The sequence below is a fragment of the Geotrypetes seraphini genome, chromosome 3 (genome assembly GCF_902459505.1).
Source record: "Geotrypetes seraphini chromosome 3, aGeoSer1.1, whole genome shotgun sequence".
Taxonomy (NCBI): domain Eukaryota; kingdom Metazoa; phylum Chordata; class Amphibia; order Gymnophiona; family Dermophiidae; genus Geotrypetes; species Geotrypetes seraphini.
The window spans coordinates 369,109,142-369,125,370 of NC_047086.1; the positions used below are offsets into that span (position 1 = coordinate 369,109,142).

The window sequence follows — 16,229 nt, forward strand, 5'->3', positions numbered from 1 at the left end:
GAAAGTTCACATCTCCCCAACCAATCCTGATGGAAGGTAAACTTTGAATGACAGCTGAGCCCCATGCGAGGTGAGAGGGCGGGCCAGAGTCAGAGAAGAGGAGGAGGGAGCATGCCGAGAGCACGAGGTTTAGGTCACTGTGGGACAACTGGCTGCTCATGCATTAAACCGCGTCTGATGTTCACGGTTTTTCCAAATTCGCAGGCATTTCAAGAACGTAACCCCCGTGAATTTCAGGGGAGTACTGTATATGTACTGTGAATTACTTTGTGCCAACATTTAAGCACCACCAAGACACTGCCTCAATCAAGGTTAGACAATTTTAATTGACAGATGCCTTCACCCCCATCCACTTGAAAGAGCGTGAGCTATTCTGCCAAAAGAAAAGGAGAACCTATATCATCCTGCTGTGCAAAGTTAGCAGATAATTAGCCTAAATAACTCACAGCTGTTTCTACAAAAGGGACTTATTCCAATTATTGTGTAAAGGGATAGGAAGGACCATGAAATAAAAAAGTTTGGTTTCTTAATTATTTTTTTAATTTTTCTATCATTGTTCTCACATTGAAAATATAGGGTATATTGTGTTGATCAGTAAAACAACTCCTGTCTTATTGCATTTTAATTAGTATCTTTTAGATATCAGAATGGAAAATCCTTATGAGGGTGTGAAGACCTGTGCAAGACATTTTACATAGAGTTACACATACTAGTCTTCCTTTAAAGCCAGTTGTAGGCTTTTTAGGGCTTAATTTAGACAAGCATAGGACCTAAACTTAACAGTGAGGTATACATTAAGAGATCTGTTGAAAATCCCCTCCTAGCTTTCAGAGTTTATGGAATATATTTATGATGGAAATGCCTTCTTTTTAATAAAGGAGAATTCCTAGATGTCAGCATTATCTGGAAGCCTTTTATTAAAGCTATAGATGGGGGAGTTCTTTTTTGCCCTTTAATCTTTACTTGTGACCCAGTTTAAGGAGTTCATCTTCTTTTACTTGCTTTTTATCTACTGGACGGATGTTAACTTGATCTTACACATGTGCTCTGTAGTTTTCCTTAGATGTTATAGGTTTTAAACAATGGTACCTGATGCCTTAATGTATTTCTCTTATTGAACTTGCCTTTTATGTGAGGTGTTTGCTGATTAATTTTTTTTTCTTTTTTTTTTTGTTTGCATATTACAATGCATTGTAATATGACCCCTTAACTATTACTGCTTTGCTTGCCATAAAGGTTTAATTCAAAAACATAAAGTTGATACGGATTTATTTATTATATAATAATTTCATGAGTAAGTTAGGAACTATTGAATCAAATGGGTTTTTTTTTCTAGTTTGTTTACAAGACAGTGTTTTGGCCTTCTGGAAACATGGGATGCAAGGAAGAAGCTTTAGATCAAATGAGGTAAGTCAATCTTGCTGTTAATGACACTGAAATACCCAACAAAATAAATTTACCATTTCAAATGATGTACGATTTCCAAACAAAATAATGAATATTTAGTTGCAATTCATGGCTCTCAATATTTTGTGTGAAAAATTTGAGTGTGATTGTTAGCTCCAGCCCCAGTCCATGAAACGGTAAGTACTGATGGAGGCTATAGAGCAGGGATCTCAAAGTCCCTCCTTGAGAGCCACAATCCAGTTGGGTTTTCAGGATTTCCCCAATGAATGTGCATTGAAAGCAGTGCATGCACATAGATCTCATGCATATTCATTGGGGAAATCCTGAAAACCTGACTGGATTGTGGCCCTCAAGGAGGGACTTTGAGACCCCTGCTATAGAGTAATGCTTCTCAAATGTAAGTTGTGACCCTGCATTAGGGATCACAAACTGAATGAGAAAAAAAAAAAAAATCATCTGCCAGCACCTTCCATTGAGCCAGGTTGTGGTATGCCATAGGGTTCAACACTATCACCATCATTATTTAACATCTTTCTCTTTCCATTGGGGCAATACTTAATTAAGTTGAGAATTTTCAAATTAAGTTATGCAGATGACAACTACGTCCAGCTATTACTATCTTATCACTCAAAAACATGGTCAGTTGAGATGGATCAAAGAAGACATACATTTTAGACTGATTTTTAACCATATATTTGCATGAAAACTTCAAAGAGAACAAATTACCCAAGGCCACAGGCACAATCTATTTTTAAATTATGTGTATTTATTTTCTGGTAATCAATGGTGAGATTCCAGAATATATGCTGAATTTGTTTTTATTGACAGATCGTAATAATAGATTAAGAATTGTGAGGCACTATTTAGAGCAGTGGTCTCAAACTCAAACCCTTAGTGGGGCCACATTTTGGATTTGTAGGTACTATTGTGAGGCACTATTTAGAGCAGTGGTCTCAAACTCAAACCCTTAGTGGGGCCACATTTTGGATTTGTAGGTACTTGGAGGGCCACAGAAAAAATAGTTAATGTCTTATTAAAGAAATGACAACTTGCATGAGGTAAAACTCTTTATAGTTTATAAATCTTTCCTTTAACAGTTAAAGGAAAGATTTATAAACTATAAAGCACAGTTACTTAACATAACAGGTGTTATCCAGGGACAGCAGGCAGATATTCTCTACATGTGGGTCACGTCATCCACGGAGCCCTGTCGCGGGCAGCATTTCAAGCAAACTTGATTGAAGATCTTAAAGTTTGCTAGTGCTGCACCACGCATGCGTGTGCCTTCCCGCCCCACTAGAGGGCGCGTCTCCTCAAAGTGGTCCTCAGTTCAGATAGCTAGCAAAGAAGCCAACCCGGGGAGGAGGGAGGATTGTGAGAATATCTGCCTGCTGTCCCTGGATAACACCTGTTATGGTAAGTAACTGTGCTTTATCCCAGGACAAGCAGGCAGCATGTTCTCTACATGTGGGTGACCTCCAAGCTAACCAAGATGGGACAGTGGGAAAGTTGGCAATTTAAGAGAACATATTACGCAAAACCGACTGGCCGAACAGGCCGTCGCGCCTGGAAAAAAACATCCAGACAGTAGTGAGAGGTGAATGTATGAACCGAGGACCAAGTGGCGGCCTTGCAGATCTCCTCAATAGGCGTGGACCTGAGGAAAGCGACAGATGCCACAATCGCTCAGACTTTATGCCCTGTGACCCGACCCTGCAGCGGGAGACCAGCCTGAGCGTAGCAGAAAGAAATACAAGCAGCTAACCAGTTGGACACGGTGCGCTTGGAAACAGGACGCCCCAACCGATTTGGATCGAAAGATATGAAGAGTTGAGGAGCCGTCCAATGAGATTGGGTGTGTTGGAGGTAGAAAGTCAATGCCCTCTTACAGTCAAGAGTATGAAGTGCCACCTCTCCAGGATGAGAGTGGGTAAAAACACCAGAAGAACAATGGACTGGTTGAGGTGGAAATTAAGATAAGATACCACATTAAGATACCAAACCACCGGGGGAGGCTTGAGTGGAGGATGAACATTCAAGAGGCCCTTCATAAATCGGGAAACCACCGGATCTACAGAGAGCGGTTTCCCATCCAGCGGCTGATGAAAGGCAGCAATCGCACTGAGGTGGACTCGAATAGATGTCGATTTGAGACCAGACTGAGACAAGTGTATCAGATAATCCAGCACGGAAGACAAGGAGGCAGACAGTGGCTCCATGCGGTGCGTAGCACACCACGCAGCAAATCTAGTCTATTTCTGGAAGTAGCATTGACGAGTGGAACTCTTCCGAGAGGCCTCAAGAACATCTTTCACCGACTGAGAGAAACTGAAGAAGGGAGGCACGTGGAGAGGAACCAAGCTGTCAAGTGTAGAGACTGCAGATTGGGATGCAGCAGTGAACCCTGACTCTGAGACAACAAAGAAGGAAACACAGGCAGAAGCAGAGGCTCCCAGACACTAAGTCGAAGGCTGTCTGGGCCTCCGAGGAGCTATCAAAATCACGGTGGATCGGACCGACTTGAGCTGGATGAGAGTCTTCAGAATCAGAGGAAAAGGAGGGAACGCGTATAGGAACCGGTCCGTCCAATCCAGAAGGAAAGCATCCACCTCGAGACGATCCGGGGAGTAAATCCCGGAGCAGAAGAGAGGCAACTTGTGGTTGAGGGGGGAGGCGAACAGATCTATCTGCGGCGTCCCCCAGCAGGCGAACACCTGATGCAGAGTGGAGTGCCTTGAGGAAGAAGTACGTTTGGGCCGGTGTTTCGACCGAGGACGGCCGGCAGGAGAAGTCCGCCTTGAGGGAGTAGGTGAGGAGGCACTTGAGGACGAGCGTTGAGACCGACGCGCCTTGCCTTGAGAGCCCTCGGTGCGACGCTCAGGCTGGTGAACTGTGAGCAGAGTCGAGGCCGGGGCAAGCTGGGCCAAAGCCGAGGAGATCTGCGAGGTTAAGATAGCCTTAAGCATATCCTCGAACATGGGCACCAAGACCAAAGAGTTTGGACGAACTGGTGCAGCTGTGCGCTCCACCGAGGGCGACCTCGATGTAGAGTATTCCTGTAATGTGGAGGCACGTTTGGTAGGAGGTCTCGTCAAGGCTGGCAGGACTACACTCACTGCCTGGTTGGCCAGAGACTCCGAGGGCGGCTTCTTAGGTAGCTGAGCTGAACCTGAAGAAGGAAGAGGAGACTTACCCGAGGTCAAGGTCTTCGAGGCCGGAGCAGTTAAGGCCTTCGAGATTGAGGGAGACTTGTTCAGGATTGAGGTCTTTGAGACCTACGCCGAGGTCGGGACTGGGGTCAAGGTCTTATCTGCTGACGGGTCCATATTGAAGAGTTCCACGATCTTGGCTCGCCGTCGATGAAGAGCCCGAGGCTGAAGAGTGGCACGAGGACAAGAGTCCTTAGGGTGGTCAACACCCAGGCAAAGGATACACCAATGGTGTGGGTCTGAGAGATCACCCGACCGCACTAAGTGCACTTCTTAAACCCGGTAAGAGGCCGGGACATAAGGCTGGAAGAAAAGCCGCGGCCACTGTGAGGCCCGGCGGCCAAGGAAAAAACCAGGAACCCCCGGTTCGCAGAAAACAAAAAATGTTTTTTTTTTGGTGGGTTTGTGTTTTTTTTTGTTTTTTTTTTTTTTGGAAAGACGAGTGAAAAAAACGCAGCACAGCGACTCCCAATAAAATAATAAAAGAAGCCGCTGTGCAAGAAAGGCACTTAGATTCGCAGAGAAGAGAGACAGGGCTTTCTGGCTCTGCGGAAAACTAAGAACTGAGGACCACATTGAGGAGACGCGCCCTCTAGTGGGGCAGGAAGGCACACGCATGTGTGGTGCAGCACTAGCAATCTTTAAGATCTTCAATCAAGTTTGCTTGAAAAGCTGTCCGCGACGAGGCTCCGTGGATGACATCACCCACATGTAGAGAATATGCTGCCTTCTTGTCCTGGGATAAAGAGTTTTACCTTATGCAAAATTGTCATTAACTATTTTTTCTGCAGCCCTCCAAGTACCCTATTTTTTCTGCAGCCCTCACATTTAAAGTTTAATATCTTTCCTTTCTCAAAACTGACACATTTCAATCACTATATTGAAAATAAAATCATTTTCCCTACCTTTGTTATTTGGTGACTTTATTTTTCTGTGCTTTTTAACTATGTTTCCAGGGCCTTCTTGTCCTTTGACTGTTTTTCTCTCCTTCTTCACTTTCTGCCTTGCATCCATCTTTGGCATTAACTTAATATTCAATTTTTCTGCTTTCTTTTCAAAATCTATGTTTCCATGTCTTACCTTCCCTTCTATCTCTCTCTTCTTCCGTCCCTAGTTCCATGGTCTGACATCTTTCTTTCCTTTCTCTCCTTCCCTCCCCAACTTTTTATTTCTTTCACCCTGCCCCCTTCTTTCTTTCTCTCTCTCCATGCCCCCTTTCTTTCTTTTTTTTCTTTCTCCATGCCCGCCCTTTCTTTCTGACTTTCTCTCTCCATGCCCCTTTCTGTCTGTGTCCTGTCTCCCTTCTTTCTTTCTGTCTCCCTGTCCCCCCCCTTTCTTTCTTTATTTCTCCCTGCCCTCCCCCAAGCCAATGCCGCAATCGGGGAACAGGCCAGTGCCAAGGTCAATTCTAACGTCGGAGAGGAAGTTCTGGGCTAGCCAGGCAGCGATTGGCTGTCCCGGAACTTCCTCCCCGACGTTAGAATTGACGTCGGTTGGCGAGAATTGGTCAGCTCCGAGCTGGGGAAGATAAGCAGGGAGAGTTAAGACCTCGGCACTGGCCTGTTCCCTGATTGCGGTGGCTTGGGGGAGGGCAGTGAGAAGGGAAGGGAAACAGATTGGGGGACCCCTGCTTTAGGCGAGCCGCGAGTCATTTGCCGACATTCCCTCCAGAGAGACTTTTGCAAGTCCAATTACAGCAGTCACAGTCTGTACACGATTGTCCTCTCCACAATCGGAAAACTTGTAAAGTGGAGAGGACAGATTGCGGGCCGCAAAATAGTCCCTGGGGGGCCGTGTGTTTGAGACAGCTGATTTAGAGTTATCATATCCTAGTATAAGGCTTAATTTCTAGGAGAATGGCCAGGACCTCAATTTGACCACTTCTTTTCAAACTCCTGATCCATATGGTTGTTTTGCTCCAACTCCTTCCTTCCTGGCAAAATGCAAATAAGAGGAGAAGGAAGGGTTGAGCCTGGAACAGAGCAGAGAACAATCGTTGTACTCTCTGATCCAGCCCTTCTGTTGTTCATACCCCTGGCTCCTCTTAGCTCCACAGCTCCACTTCTTTTTTGTGTGCATATTAAGCCCTGCAAATCAGTGTTATCAATAACTTTTCAGGATTGGGCATCCAAATGGTGGAATCAATTACCTGTCAAAATCAGGATAATATATAATAATTTTATTTTTTGTAAAATTTTGAAATCTTATTTTCAAAGTATGTATTAGCTAAATGGTGATGATTTTAAATGTAAAAAGTCTGTAGCTCCTGGATATGCTCAGTTTTGTGTGTTTGTTTTTTTGTTTTTTTTTAACATAGAACCCTGTTTGGGGCAGCTGCTGGGTATAAGGAAAGGACTAGAATAGAATGGAACTTACCACATGAGCATCATATTATAAAATCATGCCATTTTGTAAAAGGATATGTCTTTGCTTATTTTGTTTTGTCAGAATCATCATGCAGAAGAAAATATAAATATCCAAGTTATCCAAAAACCATATATACATTTTTACCCAAGGATCTCAAAATTTCAAAATCTATTCTGTCTCCGTTTTCCCTTCAATTTTTACTAACTACATTAATTTATTTACAGATCACACAGGAAATTTCAGACAGTACCAGGATATTCAGGCTTCTGGGGTCTGACAGGTAAGTAGAAAGAATAAAAGTTGATCTTCATTGTAAGCCTCTTTTCTACCCAGCTTCTGGGAAGGGGGCACATAAAGTATTTCTTTAGAGTAGGGCCGGAAGCCGGGACCAGCACTAAGCTGACAGGCCATCACAAGCACTCTTCACCTCTCCAATAAAGCCAGACCACACTCAACTCCAATGTTTATTTCTTCTTTTCCAACAGGAACAGAGGTAACACTATTTACAGTCTTTCTTTCAATAGCTCTCCCAATAGTCCATCTCCTGGAAAAAATCTTCTGTTTTGGATAGACCTTGATCTGATGGTAGAGATCTCCCACCCAAAGCATGAGTGTAAGAGCCCTCTGATTAGGTCATTCGTTTTTGAATCCACCATTCAGAGAGATCCAAATACTGCTTGAGTCTCATATACTGAAAGCTTCCAGAAGTTGCTAGAACCCAAAGGCTGGGTTTCCAATTGCCTTCTGGAGACACACAGTCTGCACATTCTCTATACTTTGCTTACCCTTATCTCCCTTGATTAATAGTGTAGATCAGGTTTTCTCATACCAATTACCTTTTTTGACAGACAACCCTAAGCCTAGGGACTGCAGCGTCACTAAATCTCTTTGCACCACAGAATTTAATTCAGGCAGCATGACGAGAGACGCATGCTCCCAGAAAATATGATTTTAACTCCATGTTTCATAGTCAAGGGAGATTCATGCATCAAATCCTCCTATCTCATGATGCATAAATCTACCCCAGGCTACATCATGTTGAACCAAACATGATGTAATTCTTCTTTTTTTAATACCTCCATGTTATTTTCAAAATATTGAATTTGTTAGTATGTTTCTCTATATCTTTCTGGCTATAAATTTAGATGTGTAAATTGAAAACTTATCTGATTTAACACTAATAAGCTAATAAATCATTTCAAATATGTTACTAATTTGAGCAAAATTGGACTTTTGGTGGCTGATTCTATAAACAGGCTTCCCTATTGTAGGCGACGGTAGGCGCCCTACCACCATCTGCAGCCAATCAGGATGTACGTTTAAAAAAAAAAAAAAAAAAACCTAAGGCAGGACATCTACACTGTAGGTATTTGTTGTGGGTCTAGGCAGATGGGCTGCGAAACTTAAGCTCACCCAAGGCTGGGCATAGGTATGGTTTTGCCCGGAAGTGACCTAGGGTGAGCTTAGGTTCAAACAATTTTTATTGATGCAAACAACAGCAAATACAACGCCAGGGCCCCTCAAGGGTGCACAGTACATACAATGATGCTTCATATATAATAACACAACAAGCATGTACAGAAGAAGAGTAACAGCAGCCAAACCCCCCCCCTCCCCTTCCTATTCTACATAGGGCAAGCGAGACTAGTGGAGGCGGAAAGGCACTCCGGGGCCCTGGACTCTTATGAGCCCACCTAGGGTGAGCTTAAACGGACCTAGGTGTCTCCCTAGGGCCGCGACAGACGCCTGAAATGTAGGCCAGCAAAATGCTGGCCTGCATTTCAAATATTAAAAATAGACACGGCTGGCTGGGCTGATCGCAGCAAGGAAATCTCTGATCAGCTAATCGTGGCAGGGGTATTTTCCCCCTGCCACGATTAGCTCAGCCAGCAGGACTCCCTGAAGCCACAGGCGCAATTCTGTAACCAGCACCCGTGACATGGGTATCAGAGAATTGGGGGGGGGGGGGGGGGGGGTAAGGCGTCTTTTTTTCTAAAGACAGACATGATTCTGCAGAAGATGCCAGTGTGCAATTTTCTGCTGTTTCTTAGGTGGCCACTGAGACCAGCATCCTATACAGAATCAGCCCCTTTATGTATAAAATGGATATGTTAAAGTAATATGCTAAATTATTTCCTTACTAATCAAAGGGTGTAAGATGAAACTTCTTCTAAATGGGCACACTGGAAGAGAGTAAAACATGCCATTCTCTGTCATGTCATGTTCATTTGTAGTAACCACAATATAGCAGTATATAAATGTCACAATTTTCAGTGAAAATTATTTTTTGCAGAATCTTCAGAAATGCCACCACCAGCCCATTATTGTTTGTAACCGTGGCTGTGTGATATTTTCTCTGGCATTTGTATCATCATTAAATCTGCCTTTTAAAAAAAATATAAATTTAAATATAAAGTGCTTATTGTACATACAGCATTTTTCTATCAAACCTTCTTAATAATAATCTTCATTGCTATACAGCAAAGGCAGATTTAATGATAATACAAATGCTGTAGAAAATATCACACAGCCACGGTTACAAACATTAACATTACAAGAATCTGCAAAAAATAATATTTTTTCACTCAAAATTGTGACATTTGTATATTGCTAGGTTGTGGTTACTAGTATGATTTGTAGCAGTTTCTGAAGATATTGGAGGCTACTTTAGGAATACATGTTAATTTTAGGGCATACATGTGTGCTATAAGAAAGCAGAGAGAGCTAGGACAGAGTTTTTGAAGGAGCTCCTTAACATACATTTTTGGTTTTTAGGCTGCTCATGCATTCTCTCATTGACTTTACTTTCCACCAGCAGGAGTATCACCTAGCAGTAACAGAGAAACATAGAGTATGATGGCAGAAACGGGCCGACGGCCCATCAAGTCTGCCCACTCAAGAATCCTCCCTCCTCGAGAAACCGTCTTTTAAGCATTCCTCTGGAGCGATCCCACCTGACGGTCCCATCGTCCCTTGAAGTCGAGCGTTGTACTGGCCTCAACTACCTGGCTTGGAAGACCATTCCATTTATCAATTACCCTTTCGGTGAAGAAGTATTTCATGGTGTCCCCATGAAATCTTCCCCCCCACTGAGTTTTAGCAGGTGCCCTCTTGTCGCCGTGGGACCCGTAAGATAAAAGATTTCTTCTTCCACTTCAATGCGGCCCGTGATGTATTTGAATGTTTCTATCATGTCTCCCCTTTCTCTGCGCTCTTCGAGAGAATATAAGCATAGCCTGTTCAGACGTTCTTCGTATGGGAGATCTTTGAGTCCTGAGACCATCCTAGTGGCCATTCGCTGAATCGACTCTATTCTCTTCACATCCTTTTGATAATGTGGCCTCCAAAACTGAACACAGTACTCCAGGTGAGGTCTCACCATGGATCTGTATAATGGTAGTATAACTTCAGGCTTTCGGCTGATAAAGCTTCTTCTAATGCATCTCAGCATTTGTCTAGCCTTTGCTGAAGCTTTCTCTACCTGATTGGCAACTTTCATATCTTCCCGGATGATTACTCCCAAGTCCCGTTCTGCTGCAGTTCTTGTTAGGTTTTCATCATTCAGGGTGTATGTTCTGCATGGATTTCCGCTACCAAGGTGCATTACCTTACATTTCTTGGCATTAAAATTAAGCTGCTAAGTATTGGACCACTGTTCTAGTAAAAGCAGGTCTTGTTCCATCGTGTCGGGCATGGTTGCGCCATTAGGTTTTGCTGCGCCGCCCACAATGTTGCATAGTTTAGTGTCATCAGCGAATAATGTAATTTTGCCTCGAAGTCCCTGAGGCTGATCCCTTACAAAGATATTGAATAATATCGGGCCCAAGATCGAGCCCTGCGGTACATCACTGGTCACTTCCGCCATTTTTGAGGAAGTACTATTTACCATCACCCTTTGAAGTCTGCCGCTAAGCCAGTCTTCTACCCATGCAGTCAGTGTTTCTCCTAGGCCCATCGTATTCATCTTGTTCAGTAATCTACGGTGTGGGACACTATCAAAAGCTTTACTGAAGTCCAAATACACGATGTCCAGGGACTCTCCCTTATCCAGTTTTTTTGTTACCCAGTCAAAAAAATTTATCAGATTGGATTGACAAGACCTTCCCTTTGTAAAGCCATGCTGGTGGGGATCCCTAGTCTTTCGTCATCCAGAAACGTGTCCAGTCTGTTTTTGATCAGCGTTTCCATAAGTTTACATACTATTGATGTGAGGACTCACTGGTCTGTAATTTTCGGCCTCCGATCTGCATCCCTTTTTGTGGAGCGGAATAACATTGGCAGTTTTCCAGTCCAAGGGAACTTTTTCCTTGCTTAGGGAAAGATTAAAAAGCTCGGCTAACGGTTCTGCTAGGACATCTCTCAATTCCTGAAGTACTCTGGGGACAATTTTCTGTGAGCCTTTATAAACCGCATAGATTTTTTTTAAAAATATGTTTTAAAATATCAGACTGAATGAACTTAAGTGAATTTGCCTCATCACGTAATTGAGCCATGTAAATTGGAGACAGCATGGTGTAGCTACCAGACTAGTAAATCTCATCTGGAATGTGAGGAATGCCTACAGAAAAGCTTGCTCCTTATGCATTACTCTCTTGGAAGTGGCAGAAGTTCAAATTGACCTTCAGGGTCTCCACCACAAAGGGGATCCGCCTCAGAATATACCTGTGTAGCTCTAAGTGGGCCCTCTCTTTCTCTGGGTTCTCCTGTACTGTTTAGTATGCCACTGCCCTTACAACTTCCCTTGTTCTCCTTTTAAATGCAAACAAATATCCATAGCTTTGACTTCAGAAGTGAGAGTGATGGATGTTTAATTGCTAATCTTCCTTTATCAGCAGCAAAAGAGGAAAAAAAGAATGAACTTCTTTCTATATTTGTATTTACATTTTTCATGTCAAAGCCAACGAGTCGTAAGCAATTAATTTCAAACATGATAATACATTCTGAATCTTCTTCCCAAAAAGAAAGCAATTAGTATTTGCATAAATTTATGCCTTTGGAGGTTTTGCCTTTTTTTATTGTTATTAACACATTCTGCTGGAATGGAAAGTAAGATTTTTTTAAGTTAGGAGTGTTTTATTTTGTGAACGGTTCTTGAGTGGATGGTGTGCTTTGAAGGGATGTGCATTCGTTGGAGAGGACATAGAAAATGTCAACGTCTTCTTTTTCTTTATTTTTTGAAACACAAAATATTACTTTATTGTTAGAAAAATGCCCCCCCCCCCCCTCCAAGGTACTTTGTTGTTTGAAAATCAACAAAAGGTGGGATGCAAACAAAGCATCTGGATGAATAAAAAGATTTATTAAACACAGTCCCAAATGTAAATAATGATGCGAAGGGAGGGGACTTTGCCAAAACTTCTCCCTTCTGGAACTGGATAACTTTGCTTCTTTTAGATTAGTGAGTTTCCTTATGAAATGTCAGTGTTTCCTGACATAGCTGTAGGAGGTTCTTACAGAAGTAGCTCAGGAAGCCAATGGAACTGCTTCAACTTGGGTTGCTGGAATAAATAATCTTGCAGCTGTGTTTTGGATCATTTGCAGTGCTTTTAAGCCATGGGCATAGCAAGATACTCGATTTTGGGTAGGCCTGGACCCAGTTTGGGTGGGCAGATCTTTCCCTTTCCTGCTTTAACAATCTGCCCCCCCTCCCCCGCTGCATATTTTTGGAAAGCCAATCTTCACTGCCAACAAAGAGCGTGACTGATTCACACTGCTTTTGCCATCCCCCTCAGCCTTCCTTTCCTGTTGCAACTTCCTGTTTCTGCATGGGTGGAGTAGATCAGGAAGAAGGCTGTGGGACAGTGCAAGCTCGCTGCGGGTGAAGATCGGCTTTTTAAAGATATGTGGCAGAAAAGTTTTGGAGAATTTTTAGCTGGCGGTGCTTGGGAATCCCCACCAGCTGCATTGTAGATGTGCTACTACTAGTTGGGTCTGGACCCACCCGTGGTTACACCCACTGTTTTAAGCAGAGTGTTTTATCTCAAATGTACAAGTTTTGATTGCTATTTAATAGGACTCCTGAGAATGTTGAAACATAGATCGTGTTGGGTTTCTTCTTGTAGCGTCATTATTTACATTTGAGATTGTGTTTAATAAATCTTCTTATTCATCCAGATACTTTGTTTGCATCTCACCTTTTGTTGCTTTTTCTTGTTGATTTACATGGGATCTCTTTGAGTCTTTTCTTGTGATTACATTGTTTGAAAAATACTGCTAACATTTTGAGGGTTTTCCAATTTTATAAATATGTGCATTTGTTGTGGCATTGCATGAAAAAAATTAAAAAGAAAAAACAAAACTATAATTCTCATTAATGGAATAGGAAATAAAAATGAAAATTTGACGTCTCCACCCTGATATTTTTTTAAATTGTAACCTACATCACAAGGAATGATAAAGAACATAGGATTAAATTTCTGTATACAGCTGAACAATTTCATTTGTAGATTTGTATAGCTTAGAAAGCAATATTTTTTTAAAAAGTGGAAGCACAGTAGAGTAAATGGTACTAAGAACAAATTGCTTGTAATTTTATCAAAATCGCTATTATTATGTTGATGATTTTTTAATAGTGTCATTTATCTTTTCCTTTTTCCTTTCATAGGGTGGTGGTGCTGGAAAGTAGGCCGACTGATAATCCTTCAGCCAATAGCAATTTATATATTTTGGCAGGCCATGAAAACAGTTACTAAGGAGCTTTGCGCAAGACACTTAACCATTACTATATAATAGTACATCACAAGAAACACTACTGCTGCACTGCAAAGGAAAGCCCAAGTTGCACAAAAGCTGCAGTAACCTGCACTTACTTTTTATATAATTTATTGTGGCTTGAAGCAGAGAGGACGACACCTGTTGCTATGAAGTGCTATGGACAGATTTAGCACATTTATACCATACAAGTGCTTAGTTTTTATGTAATCTTTATATATATATATGTATATGTCTATTTCTGAGCGGACAAATGTTCATATTGCTGAAGTCATACACCAGGACTAAGTGTAGATATGATTCTTTTATGATGTAGAAGTCTCAACTGTACAGATGTGAAGGTTGTTCAGGAAGCAGAACTGTATTTTGATGAGGTATCATTTTAAGGACTTCAGGCTGAGAATTTCTTCTCTGGCTATGTTATAAATTGGAGATGCTAGCAAGGAACACATAATATGTTTATGAATTAACACTATTGCATATTTTATTATATGTAATTTAGTGATATAAATATAAATCTTGTAACTTTTAAAAATTGTAATTTAGGTTGTAATTTTATAATCTTGATTTAATTTTAATGCAAGTACACTGGCATTTATATTTGCACAAAGTATTGATATGTGATATAATTAGACATAAAGGTAGGCCGTGACTTGGTGAATGTGCATCGGCTTCAAATTTATTTTATTTTTTTTTGTTCATTTGTTGGTATTGTTTCCTTGTGGAACAAAACAACTAATCACCTGGTATACTTGGTCTTCTGTATTTAAGCAAAACCTAATAAGAATGTTTCTATGTGCTTGAAAACAAAAGTCTGCTGACCTGGTCTGAGTCAGAATAGTGGTACTGTGATGTGACACTGCAGGAGTTGTCCGATTTATAAAAAATTATATATAGCATTTATTTTAAGTGCATACTACACATTTCATTTAAATAATGACACTAAAGAACTGCAACATTCCTTGCTGTGCAAATTATTTAAATTACAGGTTGTATGTTGAACTTTGTTTTGCCTTATTGTCATCTTTAGGATGTTAACCAATGGCCAAAATCATTTAGTTACTACCTCATGCAAACGATGTAATGAATACTACACATCATAGGAACTTAGATTTGGATGAAAGTTTATTTTAATGATTATTTACCAGTGGAGTATGTAGATACCAAGTTTAGTAGAATGCACACATTTGGCTCTTTTTTTGTATGTATTGTGTGTAATGTATATTAAAAAGAGAAGAAGCTGTAAGTGATCAACGGTCTGCATTATTGACATGATGACGAGTTTGGATATGTTCTTGATTGTATATAATGTAAAATAAACATGTTTTTAACAAATTGTCCATTTCCATCCCTTACAAATCAAATACAGCAGTACACTGTTCTATAGTACAGTATTTGGAGCTTGAACAATAATTTTATATAATTAAATTGTCTTGAACCTTGTGCAATCTATAGTTTACATTAGATTACTAAATTATAACATATATGGTACAGAGGCGTGAGTTATATAGCCAAGTACTCAGATCCAAGGGTGCATGCAGTTTCAATTTTTTTAGACTAAATGTGATGATATTTTTTTTAAGTTTCTGTATGCATGTCCATGTATAACAATATTACCAATACCACAGATGGGGGAGTAACAGCAGACAAAAAAGGGAAGCGCTAAGCACTGAAACAGTGGGGTGGATGGGTCTCCTCAGAGCAGCAGTGGCAGAAAAGTAGTTGGCAGAGAGATCAGTCCTTTCTCTCAGCCAAAGACTGAAGGAACAGCAGCAGCAAAATTACTTGCAGGAATCCCAGGCTATCAGGGCAAGTGCCTCCCTGTCTGTAAAAAAGCTATGTTCCCTTCCCTTTTGTTTCATATGAGATGGGTGTGCCCTCCTGTTTGTAGCTTTGTCTGTCTCCCTGTGTCTTATATGATTGGCTCTTGCTGGAACTAACCAAGAGAATGGGAGTTTACAGGCCTTGCTTCTGGGTTGGACCAGTACTGAATCATTAACTTGTGATTCCTGTGATTACCATGTTCCTTGGTTCTTGTTTCTCTCCTGAGTTTCCAGCTGGTTATGATTCATGTATGCTTGGATTTCTTGTCCATGCTTTTGCCTATGGATTGTGCCGAAGTGAGCAGTGTGTGACTGTTTGGAATCGCCATGTTCCAGCATCCCAAGACCTAGAGGTATGGCAGACAGATCTGGTGGCTCCTTTTGCTATGGCTGTCTGCCCCAGATAGGATTTCATGCATAAGCAAACTAGGCCTAGGGCCCAAAGGTATGGGGGACACTATCAGATATCCTTATTCTGATTCTACCTAGGCTCCCCATAAAATTAACTGCTGCTGCATTGGTCCATATTGGACAAGAGCTTGTGTGATCAGTCACCTGTACATTATGCAGTCCCCTACATCCCCTGAGTCCTAGTAAATGACAGCAGATAAAGACCTGAATAGTCCATCCAGCCTGCCCAATAGTCACACTCATTATACAGTATATTAATGGTTAAATTGCCTTTTCTTTAATATTTCTTGGCAATAGATTA

General features: G+C 41.5%; 1 protein-coding gene across 8 annotated transcripts in view; it reads left to right on the plus strand.

Annotated features, from left to right (window-relative positions):
- Positions 1-15,023, plus strand: part of MAP4K3 (mitogen-activated protein kinase kinase kinase kinase 3) — a 294,708-nt gene extending 279,685 nt beyond the window's left edge. For 7 of the 8 annotated variants that reach the window (XM_033936081.1, XM_033936082.1, XM_033936076.1 and 4 more), the window contains 3 exons: positions 1,337-1,407; positions 7,208-7,263; positions 13,588-15,023. In XM_033936081.1, the coding sequence (XP_033791972.1) occupies positions 1,337-1,407; positions 7,208-7,263; positions 13,588-13,675 (215 nt within the window). In that variant the 3' untranslated portion in view covers positions 13,676-15,023. The remainder of the gene's footprint in view (positions 1-1,336; positions 1,408-7,207; positions 7,264-13,587) is intronic. The other variant, XM_033936080.1, reaches the window with a different exon arrangement.
- Positions 15,024-16,229: the final 1,206 nt, after the last annotated feature.